This window comes from Thunnus thynnus, chromosome 14, assembly GCF_963924715.1.
Source record: "Thunnus thynnus chromosome 14, fThuThy2.1, whole genome shotgun sequence".
In the NCBI taxonomy this organism is placed as follows: Eukaryota; Metazoa; Chordata; class Actinopteri; order Scombriformes; family Scombridae; genus Thunnus; species Thunnus thynnus.
This window is the reverse complement of record NC_089530.1, coordinates 6245707-6261800: the sequence shown is the minus strand read 5'-3', so window position 1 is coordinate 6261800 and position 16094 is coordinate 6245707. Positions and strand designations below refer to the sequence as shown.

Sequence of the window (16094 nt, the reverse complement as noted above, 5' to 3'; positions counted from 1 at the left end):
AGATCTGCCACTAGAGGGCTGATAGTTTGAAACTGTTGTATCTGTACTTAAGAGAAGGAGTGCATCTGTGTTAGTTCAAATGTATTTTAACTTGTGCATCAGTGCATACTGTTTACAAGTCAAGTAAAAAGTATCTGTCTGTTTGTTTCTGTGTTTTGTTTTTTAGGTCAAAACTTTATGGAGCTTTCTATGAGATGACCAAAGCTCTAGAAAATCAAAAAGGAAAGACTGTGCAAGTTACAGGTCAGGAACCTTTGCATTTTTTAAACCAATATTCATAATACTAAGAACTGTTAGACTTCCTACTTTTTTGAGAGCCATTTCAAACAGAACACTTAACTGCATTTCTGTATTTTTATACTGCTTGTAATTTGTCTAGAGAATATGGTCGTCATCACACAAACATTTTTATGCAAGACAGATGAAAAGATCAAATTTAACGAAGACAAGGAGAGAGGAAAAAGCAACAAAGTGTAGAACAAATCACCTGAATTTCCCTTTGACCTCTTTGCTACTGGCCTGGCATGGGACACCAGCTTTCATAAGTCATCACAGGGTATTAGCATACTGTATAACCCCCTCACATGACCTTTCATGGAAATAGTGTGACATAAGATGTTGTGGGAATAGTGAGGGGTGGGGGGAGCTGGCATCTAGACTCATTTCCTGAGCATGAGGGCGAATTCATGAAACAGAAAAGAGGAAAAAAACAAGATAACACAGATGAAGAGAGAGGGAGATCTTACAAAAGGAGCAGCATGAGCAAGAGGAGGGGCTGGGGGTGCTCACGGGGACCAATTACAAGGCCTGTATGTGTCTGTGAGCATGCATGTCTGACTGTGTGTCAATTCCGTTGTTACAGGTATCCTGACATGCTCTAGGGTGGTCAAGGTTTCAGTCTGCCCGGGGGCTCTGCTGGCACTTAGGGAGCAGGTTTGGGCCTTTGGCCAGGAGACCAGACCTGCCTTCCTTAAAGAAGCCTGTTGGCACAGTACTGAGGGCAGGCAGGAGGCCCCTGACAAGCATCAGGTTTTTACTCTTGTGTGTCTTGTTGAGGCCTTTGCTGTGCTTTTACTCCATTAAAATTATCCACTGCAAGCATCATAAATAAACTCACTCCACTGCAATTATTATCCTCTCATGTCTCCTCTTGCTTACTGGGGAGACATGGGACAGCTGACATCTAAGCATTGTGTAGCTACAATAAAAGTGTGTGTGAGGGTTATCAATAGCCTGTAACAATAAATACTGCATCACAGCTCTTGAAACTCTCATTGATTTCTTTCATGATCCCCTATACAGAAAACTGCTGCAGAGAACAAGTTAGCACCTCGCTTCAGAAAAATTGTACAAGATATGGAAGATTATTTGAATCCCCTTCTCAGGCAGTTCGACTTCTCTTGCTTAAGGTACTGTATATGTCATCAGATTCCCCTTTTTGTCCACTACAAAGGCTTGACAAATTTCATTTCATTTCCTGAGCCTCAGGAAGGGAACTTTGTGACTTTGAAGTGAAGATTTTTAATGTCTAGAGTTCCTCTGCGAGTTATCAAAGGAGTTGTTGAATGATAGTGGAGTGTATGGTTTGAATTATATACATTTTATCTATGAGTGTACTGTATGTGTGCATACTGTATACTGTTGATTTTGCTTAAAAGTGTGTTTACAATAGATCTTTGTCACAGTACTCATTTTGACTTATCACACACATGTGTTCCAGTGCTAGGCTTAAATGAAGCAGAGCATTTATTAATGTTATCAGTTAGACTTGTGGTTTTAATGTAATGGCAGGTACAAATGTCCTGTGAGAAAAGTTTGTTCAAGTATGTTTTTAAAGCAAAGTGAGACTGGTCTGTCTGATAATCTTAATTGGTCAGGTCTGTTCATTCACAAATGCATGCAGCAAGCTTACATAAAGCTTGTGCTGCATGTCTATATTTCTTGCAACTTGTCACATCTTACACTATCTGGTTCATGTCTTGGCTTGTTAGACATAAGGTTGTGCAGCCCTACTGATCCTCACCTGTCCTTATCTCCTCCTGTCAGGCCCCAGGCTGCATCAGTACCAGTCCCTGAGATGGCCAAAACCAAAGATAAAGAAGAGAAAGGCAGCTCAGGTAAAGGTACTGTATGTTGGGTGTGGGCTTGTGTGTGTCTTTGACACCCCAGGGCCTTGTAATTATCTGTATGTACAATGTATCATATGAGTCATCTTTTTTCCAGCATCTGCTGCATGTCCTAGTTGTTCATTGGCAGCCCATCAGCAGGTTTCCATTCAGGCAGGCCACAGCTCATCCCCCTCAGGCCAAAGTCATTGCTGTACATGTGATTTAATGTGATACACGTTGATTTACACACACAACATGATAACTCAGTATTTTTACAAGGCGCAGTCAGGATTAAAGTGACACTAAACTGTATTTAAACATATGTAAAAAATTCAAAATTGCTGGAACAATCACACTGTACCATTAAGAAATTGTGGAGCAGTAGTTCCTTAGAGGTTGTTACACATCTTTATATACAACATCTGTATGAAAGTGTTTTGTGGGTTTGTGTGTGTGTGTGTGTACACAGTTAAAGTACCAGTGGAACCACGGGAGTTTGTGGTGTTGCTGGCAGACAGAAAGCTGATGGAGTTGCCACTGGAAGCTTTATCTTTCCTGCAGGAGGAAAGCCTGGGCTCTGTGTCCCGAGACTTCTCTCTCCAGCTTCTTCATAGTCGCCTGCACAGAGAAGAGCCAGAGAAAGGTACCAAAGCAAGCATCCCCACAAACCTGCATCTTAAAGATCAACAGCCAGCTGTTGTAAAAGAGCAGCTAGTGTAGTAGATTCAAAGCTTTATAATTGTATGGTTCCACTGTTTTATTTATAGATACTGAGTAACATACCTGTGCTTAGGAAAAATGAATGTCAGCTAAATATAGAAGATACATAATAACAGAGATAAGATTTTAACATTTGAGTTAAACATTTTTTTACAGCTGTCCAAACAATGGATGTAACTGTGAGCTTGCAAATGAGGCATTTGTGAGCCCTGATTGCTTGCAGCGATACAGTACCATTAATGATGTTTGGACTGTCTGTTAAATATGGCTTTGACAATTCATATCCAAGTACTGTGTACTTCAATTAGTGTAAACAAAAGGCATGACTAATGCAGTACTTGATATAACGCATGAATTATTAGAAACCTGTGAAAATATGGAAGTGCAACTGACTTGACTGGATGGTGACCACATCATTTCAGGCAGGTTTAAAACCCATCAGGAGAATTCCTGCTCAGTGTTCATTCAACCAGTTTTTACTAGCTAATTAAACAGGCACCCTGTTGAAATTCTCGCATTACTAATAGTTTTTTAATTGCTTAAAGAGTGTTTAATCAAGACCTATCATCATTCATTTCCCCTAAATTCTTTTCACTAAGAAATCGTTTGTTTTCTTTGTTGAAGATTAAAAATCATCTGTCAGCATGATTTAGTGAGAGGAACTTATTTATCTAATGATGAGGTGCAAGTATGTCAGATGTTTTCCAACAGATCCTTTAATCATTCATTTAAGGCACGGTTTATCACAGTTTTATCACAAACTTGCTCATTCTTATTTTGTTGGTATCGCTGCAATGCTGCCAAATTAAATACAATTCTAACAAGTTTCTTTAAAAGTAGGTTTCTACTGTATGCATGGGACATACTGTAGCATAGAAACACACAGTGACAGGTTAAGAACAGTAAATACACAACAAGCTATGGCTTACGACAGAAGACCAGAGGGCCTGAACTGAAACTTGAATGTGGCTTACCCCAGAGTCACAGAAACTGTAAGAAGCATCAGGTTTGTGTGGTATAACTGTCTTATCTATAAAACTGTTAACAAAAACAGTGAGGTTTTGTTGTATGACTGGATGTTTGCCTCAAGGATTCCTCATCATATTCTAGTAAATAATAGCTTACACTTGCGAAAGCGTTTTGACGTTTTGATTTAGGCTGCAGGCAGCCATCCATAGAAATGGAATTTGTTCAGGACAGAAAGGTCATTTCACATCCTGTTGGCATGCAGAAGTTCATGCGGACATCCGTGAACACTATGGCCTGCTTTGCTAAAGTGGATGTCCATTAACTGTGGCCATTTTGCTGTGCCTGCTAGAACAATTTAGAATGAGGACTGCAGGTCTGATTATCCAGGGGTGTTGTATGTAGGTGCTGGCAAAGGGTGACTGGTGACTGAGCAAATCACGCTTGAAGTTGAAATTACCACACCTTGTTAAAGCTGTCAGCCTAAAACATAAAGTGTGGGTACAGCTGAGAAGCAAAACAACACCCCCTTACTGAGTCCAGAACCTGGTGGGAAGGACTGATAGACTGAAAGCAAACTTTAATTGTAGTTAATGAGCAGTCCTTCTTGGACCCAATAATGACTGATGTTTTCAATCTTTTCCCTCCTTAATCCTTTAAATTGCTCTCAGTAGTTTAAAAGTAATTAAAAAAGACAAATGCGGAGGAAACACAGTGTAGTCTTTGTTCCCAGGTTATGATCTGGTGAAATAAGTTCTGGGCTGACATGTAGCACAAAAAAGAATCATAAAGGAATAGTAGTTATCAGTAGTTTTTTTGCCTGACACAGGCATGCAGCACACTCTCATATGCATCCCAAATGACAGGCACACAGAGAGTAAAAACAGATAACGAAAAAATTTAATTTAATCGATAATATCCATCACATTGTGTCATTCTCCAGTCTCTCAGGGTTTTATTTTGGAGGTCTGTGATTGTAAGGTCCCAAGAAAAAAAATCTAGTTGTTTTTTGGCAATAATTCATCAATCCTTGGGGGAATTATGCACATTCATATTTTGGAAAGGAAGGAGAAAGAGCACTGAATTTGATGCTGGAGACATCTCTGCCTTTTTAAAGGTTGAATCATTTGCATAACTTGAATGAATGTACAAAGGTTACTGTTAAACTAGTGTGTATGTGTGTGTGACTTGACACTTGCATATGCTGTGTACAGGAAACTACAACAACATGCATGATACATCTCTCCATGCCTGGATCAAATTCATGGGTTATGAAACTGAAAAAAAAAGTGGAATCGTGCTGGACCATGATTACCATATTTTTGACATCTGCAGTTTACTATTATGTCAAGAAGATATAGTGCCTGAAACCTCTTTTGAAAGGGCTATTTGTTATTCCGTGCAGTGCTTTGGATGAAGTATGCACAGGACAAATTAGCACTAACTATAAAAAGACTGCCTTCAGGTGGGAAATGTTTGTCTTGTATGAATGTCTGTTCTTACTCACGCAAATTTTTACTGTGTTTGAGAATTTTTGCGTGATTCCAACTACACTCAAACAGTATTGACCACGCTAATGCCATGTTAATTATTTAAATGCATGCAAATCACAATAGATGTAAGTGTAGGGGTAGTGGAGTTGCACCAAGATGTAGTGTCAAACTAAGTGCACTTTATTATATTATTTTATTAATAATATCAAGAGAATTATGAAAAATTGAGCAATTCTTCTTAAAAAACACTTTAAAGACACATTAATTGAATCTCCTACATGTAGATTTTGGCCATTTCTCAATTTGGCGACCCCTTGACACTGACGACACTTAGAAGTACATGACTGAGGCTGTGAGATTTTTTTCAAGATGCTTCTAAGCACACTGCAGTACAGTGGCTCAATGTGACAGACTCAACAACTCAGCATGCACTGTCCCTAAAACAGCTATAAACTGGCTGAACATCTGCAGTGGCGTTTTTAAGTGGAAAAAAATTGTGGGGCAACAACTACTACTACTACTTTGGACAGAGGCATGACCAGAAAATTGCATGATTTTACAATTTGACATAATGCTTCATATCCCTCCTGGAATAATATTTTGACTCTTCAACAGGATAATATGGAGCCCCCTTTGGGTCACATGGTAGAAACAAAAACTTGATGTATAAATCTGTGTGCATAGATTTCTAAACCGTGCCCTCAGATTCACAATCTGTGTGCATGGATTACATGCCCTCTTCTGTTCTTCATTGAATGGACCTGCCTTACATCGACTGCGGTGACCACACCCACCCAGTAAATTCAATTTTATCTAGATTTAACGGCAGATTTAACGATGGTAAAATCAGTTAAATTGATTTCACAGCTTTTATGTGTCAAAACATACAAACACAAAGCTAAATCAATTTAACCCATTTTACCATCGTTAAATCTGCCGTTAAATCTAGATAAAATTGAATTTACTGGGTGGATGTGGTCACTGCAGTCCATGCAAGTCAGGTCCATTCAATGAAGAACAGAAGAGGCCATGTAATCCATGCGCACAGATTGAGAATCTATAGGCACAGTTTAGAAATCCATGTGCACAGTTTAGAAATCTATTTGAGCAGATTTACACATCAAGTTTCAAGGTTTTTTTTCCACCATGTGACCCCAGGGGGGGCTCCGTACGATAACTACAGTACACTACAGGACTAGATAAAATATGACAATGTGACAAAGCAAAGCTGTTTGTGGGCTGTAGAATAGCAATAGGAAGAGGAGGGGGGTGGCATTTGCCAGGAACGCCTGTTTTAAGTAAATGCAGGAAGAAGAGCAGAAGGTGACTGTAGTAAGAGGAGGAACAGGGGTAGACACCCACATAAGTAAAGGCAAATAAGTATCTCACTAGTCACAGAATTAAACAGTTCAGCGGCAGTGAGTTTTGCACCAAGCCTTTAAAAATCCAGCCAAGACATAAAATCCAACCACAACCATTAGAAAAATTACCTGATGGAATTACATTAAAAATGCATACCACGCTTTAACAGCAAGATAGACTTTCATTCACCAATTCAAAGCTCACTTGAAGAGAAAGGAGTTACAGCGGTTCCTCCTCTGGGCAAACTTTTGAGTGGCTCAACTTGAGTTAAAATCCTGTAGCTGCTGTTTGCATGCACTGGCAATTTGGTTAGCGTTAGCTACATTTGACACTTGACCAGATGCCATCCCCTCCAAATAACACACACAGACAGCAATAAAAGCACCTTCTTGGACAAGCTAGCAGTTAGCCAGTTCTTCCTGGAGAACCACCCCACATTAAATCTGTGATTATTTTTGCCTGCAGTTTGGTTTATCACAATGTCCCACGACTGGTGAGCACTGAGGTGTTTAATCTCATGCTTTTCTTCAAAAGGCAGAGTTTCACATTTGTGTTCTAGAAGATAATCCACTTTGTTCACAATGGCAGTTGCATTCCAGGAGAAATACAACTTATGCTAACTGCTCACTACAAGCGAATAAGACAATTTACTAAGCAAAAATAGCCAATCAAATAGCAACGAGGCAATAAGCAATCAGCCCACTTGGCATCAAGTTTATGCCACCTGCTTATTGCCCTTATGTTGCCAGAGTGGGCTAACCCTTTTAAAACTATTGTATCAAGTCACTGACCTCAAATTTTATAATAATAATAAATCAAAGCAGCAACTGAGTATTTTATGCCATTCATTAATATGAAGTAATAAATAATTCATTTCTTAATTAGTCAGTGCCACTGAAACCACTTTTTTCTGCCCCAAATGACCCATCGCCACTGAACATCTGGGATGACAGACAGCAAATTAGTAATTTTTTTACTCCTTTAGATGAAGTCAAATGCGTTTATCTTTTAGTGACAAAAATAAGGTTGACAGTTTGGCTTGAGCTCTGCGTTAGAGGTTGGTACTAGTCGCAGCATTACTGCATTTTCCAATAGATGCTTTCTTTGAGGAGACTGGATAGGTTCATCAAACATGATGGTATTTTTGCCTTCATAATTTTGAGGTATGTTATTGTACAGTACAGTTAGCTCAAAGGACCAGTGTGTAGGATTTAGTGGCATCTAGCGGTGAGATTGCAGATTGCAACCAACTGAATACCCTTCCCCTCACCCTCCACTTCCAAACATGTAGGAGAACCTATAGTGGCCACGAAACTCGTGAAAGGCCCTCGCTGGAGCCAGTGTTTGGTTTTTGTCCATTCTGGGCTACTGTAGAAACATGGCGGTGCAAAATGGCGGGCTCTGTGAAGAGGACCTGCTCCCTATGTAGATATAAAGGGTTCACTCTGAGGTAACAAAAACACAACAATTCTTAGTTTCAGGTGATTATACACAAATTAAAACATACTTGTGAATATTACATTCCATTTCTGCGAAGTCCGTTCTGGTAGATGCCGCTAAATTCTACACAGTGCACCTTTAAGCCAAAGCATGGTTTTAGAGACAGGTATTCATCTTCTGTATACCATGAATTTCAACGTTTCAACTGTAGGAATTCAGTCAAGTATCCCTTCATGAAATAAGTGTTGAAATTTGGACTTGCTGGTGGTGCAAGATAAAAACTTAAGTGATCAGCAATGTTGTTATGATTCATCTTCTGGAAGCCTTGAATGTCAGCTTTATTTCAAACTATTTAATAGCTACATTATACTCACTTAGCAGATTCCTTTGTCCGAAGTGACTTAAATTAAGTGCATTCAAACTTGAGGATGTCAGAGTCCTACAGTACAAATTAAACGTACATGCTAAGTGTTAGCATGGGTTGTGGAAGTGTAGCTTTAAAAGGTGGGTCTTAAGCCTGCAGTGGAAGATGTGCAATGACTGGGTATGGGAAGACTGCATTTTGGACCAAAGTGTTGCATCAACAGATGGACTGACGGACATTGCCACTCCTTCAAAAGAATCAAAACTGAAGAACTTGAGGATTACTACTCCTCTGTGACTGCAACTTGGTGTTGACTAAACCCATTATTTGTTTTGTTTATTTGAAAAGAAGGATAGATTTGAATCAAATTAATGAGGTAATTAAATTGGTAATCAATGCTTAATCAGTAGTCAGTGCTGTCATTTGCAGAGGGTTGTAGATGGTGCAGCCACAAGGAAACTTATAGAACAGTTCCTCAGTCACCAATAAATGTCATTGACTTTGCAGATACTGAGAAAGTTGTTTTTTTTCCCTGGTCCTAATGCTGTGTAATCTACCCAACAGACAAGTGTATATATTAATTCTGCTTCCTGTTTGTGACAGTTGAAAGTGACAACAAAAAGGAGACCAAAGGTGGCAAAGGAACCAAGGGGAAGGGAGATCAAAGCCAAGCCATCAAAGTGGTGAGTTCAGTAAATTAATCTGGACCCACCAGATACAGACAGCAATATTACTTTTACCTGCTGTCAGCACTGGCAATTATTTAAGTCCCTCCTGCCTCTCTTTTAAGTATGGTTTTTCAATCAATTACATAATGTGTTTTCATAAAGATCCTATTTCTAGCGTCTGTAGCATTTATCCTCTGTCATGCACCACTTCTGCTTTTTCCACCAACCCCCTTCTTTTTGCTCCCATTTCCTGTTTCACTCTGTCTTCTCTGTCTTAAGATCCACTCTTGTATCCTGTGTTGCAAATGGTATTTGCAGATGTGCATGTGCCAAATACATGTGTGTGCATGTGTGTGAATATACTGTGAATATACTGTATACGCAACATGTTTGTAACTGCGCTTGGTTTGATTGAAATACAGATACCTGCCAATCGTGTCTTGCCTCCTAACACCTTTCCAGTGGACACACGTAACTTCAAATGTATCTTTTTTTAAGAATGTCCTTTTAAAATTAAATTTTGTTAAATATTATTCTAAATATCATTTTAATGTATAGGCTAATGCTGTATCTTAATCCGGCTTTGGTATCTTAAACCAAATTTCATTTGTGCTCTGGGAATGTCGTTGCACTCTTCGATGATGATTCTTAACATGCCTCCAAAAGATATTGTTGACCCTTACAATGAAGGCAACTTTGGTAAGTAAATGTAATAGATCCACTTAAGTCGATTCAGAGAATTTACATCACATACTTACACAGTTAATAAAAAAGTTTATTGGTGTTATCGCTTCTTAAATAAGTGTGGAAATGCACTGCATTGTGGCAGATAAAAATGGTTGGTGCTTATAAATAATTACAATGTAGCTCTAGCTGCTTTTATTTTAGTGATTGTATGAGTGAGGTGTACTGGAATTAAGCGGGCAGCTCACTCTACAGTATAGGTCCTTTTCTGTGGCCTTATATGAATCCAAATGCAACTGCCATTTAGTGTATCATCTTATGCAAGTAGAAGGTCTGATAATATTTGCATGTTGATGTCTGTATGTGGCACAGAAGGGACCAGTCTGTGCAAGAGGATGAAGGAGATTTTGGAAACCCACAGCCAGCATTGTACCCATCTGTGGGAGGGCATCATGGGCAGCAAACAAACACCCAGGTTAGAAGCTTTAAGTAGAGCAAATCAATGCAGCATCTTTCTTTGACTTTTGCACTGAGCATACTGAGCACCTACTGTATTTGTTATATTGCAATGCACCTAATCACTTCTACTCCACTCCATATATGTCAAGTCTGTCTGAGATAGAGCAGCTTCTGTACAGATGCGGTGGCTTCATTTACCTGGGGACAGAGCGCTTCATGGCAAACATTCCACCTGCCAAACTAGCAGCCCTCAATCTGTCTGGTACAGCAAACACACACGCACACACACACACATTACATTTTCCCTGTGAGATATTTATGTAATGGGACCTGAGAGCATCTTATATGAATTAATGTATGTTGTTTTGTTAAAGTGGGAGAGAGGATTAAAACATTGCATGTCACCTTAGCTGTCTGTTTTTGGATGATTGCAAATAACGTGTCAATTCAATTTTAAAAAAGTGATTTTTGAATTTACCGTACCATTACCAAATTATCATATACTGAGAAAATTGAGACTTCGCCTGTAACTCTCATGCCTGTAGGTTAGTATTTGTCTTATTTCCACTATTGCTACATGGAGACCTTTTCTAACAAGAAGAAAATCAGCATTAATGTTACTACAGCACTTAATAAAAAACAGAAAATATGAAAATGACTGAGAAGCAGTCTCCGTCATCAAATGTCTTGTGCTTCTGATGTCCACAGACATACAGATTTTATAAAATCATGCAGCATCTTGAGTTCTCTAAAGCATTTTAAATGGTAAATTAAGAAGAAAAATGATGCAAAATAATGAATGAATGACTGAATTTTAGAGCAGAGCTGTTTGCGTAATACGTAGGCAGTAAATGGAGCAGTAGGCTTAATCTCTTCAATGAGGTTTTACCATCGGATCCACAACTTCACTGAGTGTAAAAAACAATTAAACTGCAAAAGTCTAATGAAGATTAATGATTCGGAATTATATTGGTGGATCATGCTTAGGAAAAGCAGTTGCAAATTGATTGATAGTGCAATAATGTTTGGCTCCTTGTAAAAATGACTTTAACAATCTGGACTCTGTGGACTGCTTGTTGTAGAATTCATTCAATTTGTTTAAATGGCTCTAACACAATTTATTCCATCAAAACCAAGTGTTTCTATTTCTCTTTCATAAAGTCATAAAGTCATACAAGATAACACATCTGGTGACATCAGTTAAATAATGGCAGTTGAACTGAACTATTTTAAGCCCTGGTGTCAGTGTCTTCTCCATTGATTAATGACTTAAGAACTGTGAGTCTGTATTTTCAGATAAGAAGCCTCTCTGATAAAACTCACACCAATCCCTTGACTTTTTTTTCTTGGGGTAGTCTTTAAAGAACTCCTTAACTACAATCAGGAGACAAGAGGACTCCAAACTCCAAACAAAAATTAGAGATGCCTTTTCCCCTCCTCAGTGTCCTCATCGCCTTTCAGCTCTTGACACCTTCAAAGACATTTCACAAAACAACTATGGTCCTACCCTACATGGCTCCTTTCCTCTCCTTCACTAGCAAACAAAGGTATTCTGAGGATGGGTGGACTCTTTCTAGCGTGATTGACAGAGTGTCAGGTTGGCCTTACACATCGCCCCAGGCTAGACATATGTGCCTCCTGCTAGCCTAGCGTTAGTGCTGCTAACTATAGTGTGACTGACACCATGGTCTGAATTCCAGCTGTTACTTCACAACACACCGGACCATTCCTACTTAATTGGGCATCAGGATATGATTAGGCGATGGCAGAAAAAAAAGGTGTCATACAGAACATGCCGCACCATCTGCACTCATATCTTATCTGGGAATTGTGTTAGTTCATCACTGCATCTTTATCTTGTTTAAGTAACAACATTTCTTCCTAACAGGGCTCTTGTATGGACAAAACTCAATGACTCTAAAGCTGCTGTGACTACAACTGCATGTCTGAGACTCAGATCAGAGTGAACTGCCACTCTGGCCCCGAGCAGTTGCTTAGCAAAGGGGAGGGGGGGCAGCAGTGTCTCGCTTCAGACGCAGACATGACTGTATAGGTAGTCAGCCAGAATAGCTGCAAGACACTGGCCATCCTTGCTGCCATAGAGAAAATGGTGGACGACCTCGCTGACACACACCTGGTGTCAGACACAGTTTTTCACACCCACAGGTCTAAATTATACAGAAAATTATACACTTTATGTACTAAAACCCTTCTATGCTTGTACCCTGTATGTTTGCTTAATTTTCCATGTCAGTTTTCTTCTGTTCACTTAGTTGTCAAATTTGATTTCCAGGTATAAAGGCCATTTTTAACAGCATAGTAAAATCAGCTGATAATTTCTCCCAGTCAGACATTAACTATATAGAAAACTCGAACATTTGTGTCATTTTACCACTTTTATAGTAGGCCTGTTTCATCAAAAACCTCACCCTTACCTCTGTTCAATAGTGTACTTTTGCAAAGAGAGAGCTTGATAGTGGGGTTTTCTGTCCCTACTCTTAGTTAAATACTCAAGTCAACTTTCAGGTCAAGTTTATTTATAGAGCACATTTAAAAACAATCAGAGTTGACTACAGTGCTGTACAAATTATAGTGCAAGGCACAACAGTAGAGGATGAAATGACATCAGTAATAAAAGGCATGAATAGAAGACAATGAAAGGCAATGATAAAATACAAGGCAATATAAAAATATATGCACAAATGTAAAACAGAAAACACAATACAAAGTGTAAGATACATTTATAAATAAATAAAAATATAAAAATACTAAAATCATCAAGAGCAGCCAAAGGCCATTGAAAACATGTAAGTCTTGACTTTTGTCTGATCGAAAGTGAAAGAAGATTCCAAAGCTACCGCATGAGCTCCCTCACCCACTAGCCTCGATCGTGGAACAGTCAAGAGTAATTGATGTGAGGATATAAGAGGCTTAGATTTAGAGTAGGGGCAGAGAAGCTCTGAAATTTACTGAGGTGTCAACCCATGTATGGCTTTAAAAACTAATAAAAGAACCTTGAATTCAGTGCTGTATTTGACAGGCAGCCAGTGTAAATAGGTATCTATTGTCATTCTAACAAACATTTAAAAATGACAATTGTGCATTCATACACCAGCTGAGCTTACCTAATTCTTAGACATAGACTCATGGGAAATGATCTTGAAAGGACAGAAGATAGACTGGAAGTGACACAGGCCTTTGGCTTTATACTGTTACAAGAGCAAAAATAGAATCATTCAAGGATTCAAGGAAGTTTATTGTCATTCCAGAACATGTTAGTACATGAAAGGAAACAAATTTAGATACTCATCAAGTTCTCTATTCTGTATAAACGTCAAGATTTTTGCACAAATGCTTCCAATAAAAATATTTGAAACAAAAATAGAATCATCATCTTAATAATTAAAGCATCTTTGATATTCTTTTCAATAACATACTGTACATCTTTCTTTTACATCCTGGTTCTCTTGCCTTGCCTTCTGTCACTTAACTTAGATTGTGTTTGGTTGGACACATGAGGACAGCTGAAAACAGCTCTTCTTATTTGGGGCAGAACATGATTGACTGCCTCAAGGCTGCGGTTTATGCTCAATATAGAAGAGTTATGAAGGATTCATAACTGCAAGCAGAGTGCATTTCTGCATTGTAAGAAACAGCCAAACATTTGGCAACTGAGGCGCCTAGTATACAAAATGTGTTGTGTATTGTGTTTATGAGGAGTTTTACATGTACGATACACTTTTAATGCAGCTGTTAGTGAATAGTCGTCGTTTCTTGATAATGATAATGATGTTTGCTCTCTTCAGAGTGTCACATGGCTCTGCTCTTTGACCTGGTCCAGAACAATGCAAGTGTTCTCCGCCAATCAGACCTTAACATGCACAAGAGGTAACAAAATTGCTTTATTGATTTAAGTAAATTAGTTTTTCAAAGAAATTTCCCACCTTTTTCTTACCACAGACACATTCCTTCATCCCCCTCCTCTAATGTGTTTACTGGATTCACTCAGTGACAACTGATGTATTTGTCTTTGGTAGTATTTTGGCTCTATGGTTGGAAGTAGTTCATAGAAACAGGGCTTCCCCTCTGTGTGTCACACAAAATCTTGCTATTTTCTTCCTGCAGTGCTGGACAGTTTGCCTTGGAGAAACCCCTGGAGACTGCTCTGCTGTTGAGTTTGAATGGCGTGAGCTGTATTGTCCTCAACCAGTGGCACAGCAGCCTTCAACAGAACACACGCAATATGGCTACTGTTCTTGACAGTAGGTTTTACACACACAAATAAACAGCAGATGTTTGACAGTACAATTTATCTCTATTACTGTCAAACATTTAAACATTACATTGTATTTTAGTTGCTTGTAAGGTTGAATGATAATGGCTCTGGGCATTATTAGCAGCTACAGTAATACAGTCTGCATGTGTCACCATGTGTTGCAGATCTCTTGAGGGTCAGACAGACCTCTGGCCAGACTGTTCATACCTTGAGAAAAGGGGACTTTCACAGTTCAGAGATACCACATCACAATGGTACAGGATCATACGGTACAGTACTGTATATCCTGCTCTCTACCTCATTTAGCCTCACATTTGCATTTCCATTTACTGTAAATATATTCATGTCCATGTATTTACGTGTGAGCACCTCACCCCATCCCTCACACCCACACATCTCTTTCTGTCTTGTGTATGAGGTTTGGGCTTCTCCGCAAAGAGAAAAAAATGAACGTCAAGCAGAATAATTCACATTCTGAATCCCACTAAGCTGGTTATAGAATCAGCTGTATATACACTAGAGTGTATGATTTAATATGATACTCAAACATAATTACTACTTTCTCTGGTTCTCTGCAGATCAAATGCTCCTCACTGAAGATGATGTTCAACACAAAACAACTCTCACACCATCAGCCTTCAACTGTATACTTTATGGACTCCCTAACTTAATTGTCACATAATATGCTGCATACCCTCAATTAATTTCTCACTCATATTGTACAGTTCAAGACAATTACTGGCATGAATGTCAGCTGGATTTGAAAAAATTGCTGTATGCGAAAAACTATGAAGACGAAAACATTTCATAAAAGATTCTTTACTTACATTCTCCACTGAGTAATTTTACGAGTCATTTTTGCACTTGATGTTTTCAATATTGTTTCACCGTACACAGCCGAAGTGAGATACAAATATCAACATGCCTGGCTCCATAAACTGAGACTATAGCTCTCTATGATCTAGGAGAGTGTAGCTTTCAGAGACTCCCCCTATTATTAATGTATTATTAAAATAGCAACATTACAGCTGAGGATTGTGCTGACATGTTGTACCTTCAGGATCTCTGCCTTGTAGATAACACTCAATATATTGAGTGTGTAGAGTAGAGTGTCTGTCCACATCAGTCACTATGATTTTCATTGCGCCATTAATGTGTGTCAGCATCAGACTTTATCAAACTGAATGTGAGAAATGATTTTGGGCCAAATAAACAGTTTGAGAGGGCTGACAGAATGGATGAAATCCTACAATAAAAGGTCTCAGCTGGAGTGAAGTGTAACTGAACTGTTATTGCTTTGTTTTCTTATGTCTTCTAATGTCTATTTACTCAAGCCTTTTCCAATTGTAGCTTCAGAAATTAAAAAAAATAGTGCTGATTTAGTCTAGATTTAGACAGATTATTTAGTAGATTTATTTGGTATTTATCTAATGCTGTTGTCATGATATTTGACTCCGCGTTCACTTTTTGACCCCACATGTGAAGATGCACTCATGAAAGTCGTTCCGTTGAGAGAAGCAGGATTTATCCTTTCCTTGACATGAGGTTCATATT

General features: G+C 38.8%; 1 protein-coding gene across 4 annotated transcripts in view; it reads left to right on the top strand.

Annotated features, from left to right (window-relative positions):
- Nucleotides 1–15743, top strand: part of LOC137196683 (cilia- and flagella-associated protein 46) — a 57549-nt gene extending 41806 nt beyond the window's left edge. For 2 of the 4 annotated variants that reach the window (XM_067609454.1, XM_067609451.1), the window contains exons 46-59: nucleotides 167–243; nucleotides 863–1029; nucleotides 1303–1409; nucleotides 2047–2123; nucleotides 2578–2751; nucleotides 9057–9136; nucleotides 9544–9604; nucleotides 9788–9820; nucleotides 10178–10280; nucleotides 10414–10526; nucleotides 14071–14152; nucleotides 14390–14526; nucleotides 14705–14809; nucleotides 15119–15743. In XM_067609454.1, coding sequence (XP_067465555.1) covers nucleotides 167–243; nucleotides 863–1029; nucleotides 1303–1409; nucleotides 2047–2123; nucleotides 2578–2751; nucleotides 9057–9136; nucleotides 9544–9604; nucleotides 9788–9820; nucleotides 10178–10280; nucleotides 10414–10526; nucleotides 14071–14152; nucleotides 14390–14526; nucleotides 14705–14809; nucleotides 15119–15222 — 1420 coding nt within the window. In that variant the 3' untranslated portion in view covers nucleotides 15223–15743. The remainder of the gene's footprint in view (nucleotides 1–166; nucleotides 244–862; nucleotides 1030–1302; nucleotides 1410–2046; nucleotides 2124–2577; nucleotides 2752–9056; nucleotides 9137–9543; nucleotides 9605–9787; nucleotides 9821–10177; nucleotides 10281–10413; nucleotides 10527–14070; nucleotides 14153–14389; nucleotides 14527–14704; nucleotides 14810–15118) is intronic. The other 2 variants (XM_067609453.1, XM_067609452.1) reach the window with 2 other exon arrangements.
- The last annotated feature ends 351 nt before the right edge of the window (nucleotides 15744–16094 follow it).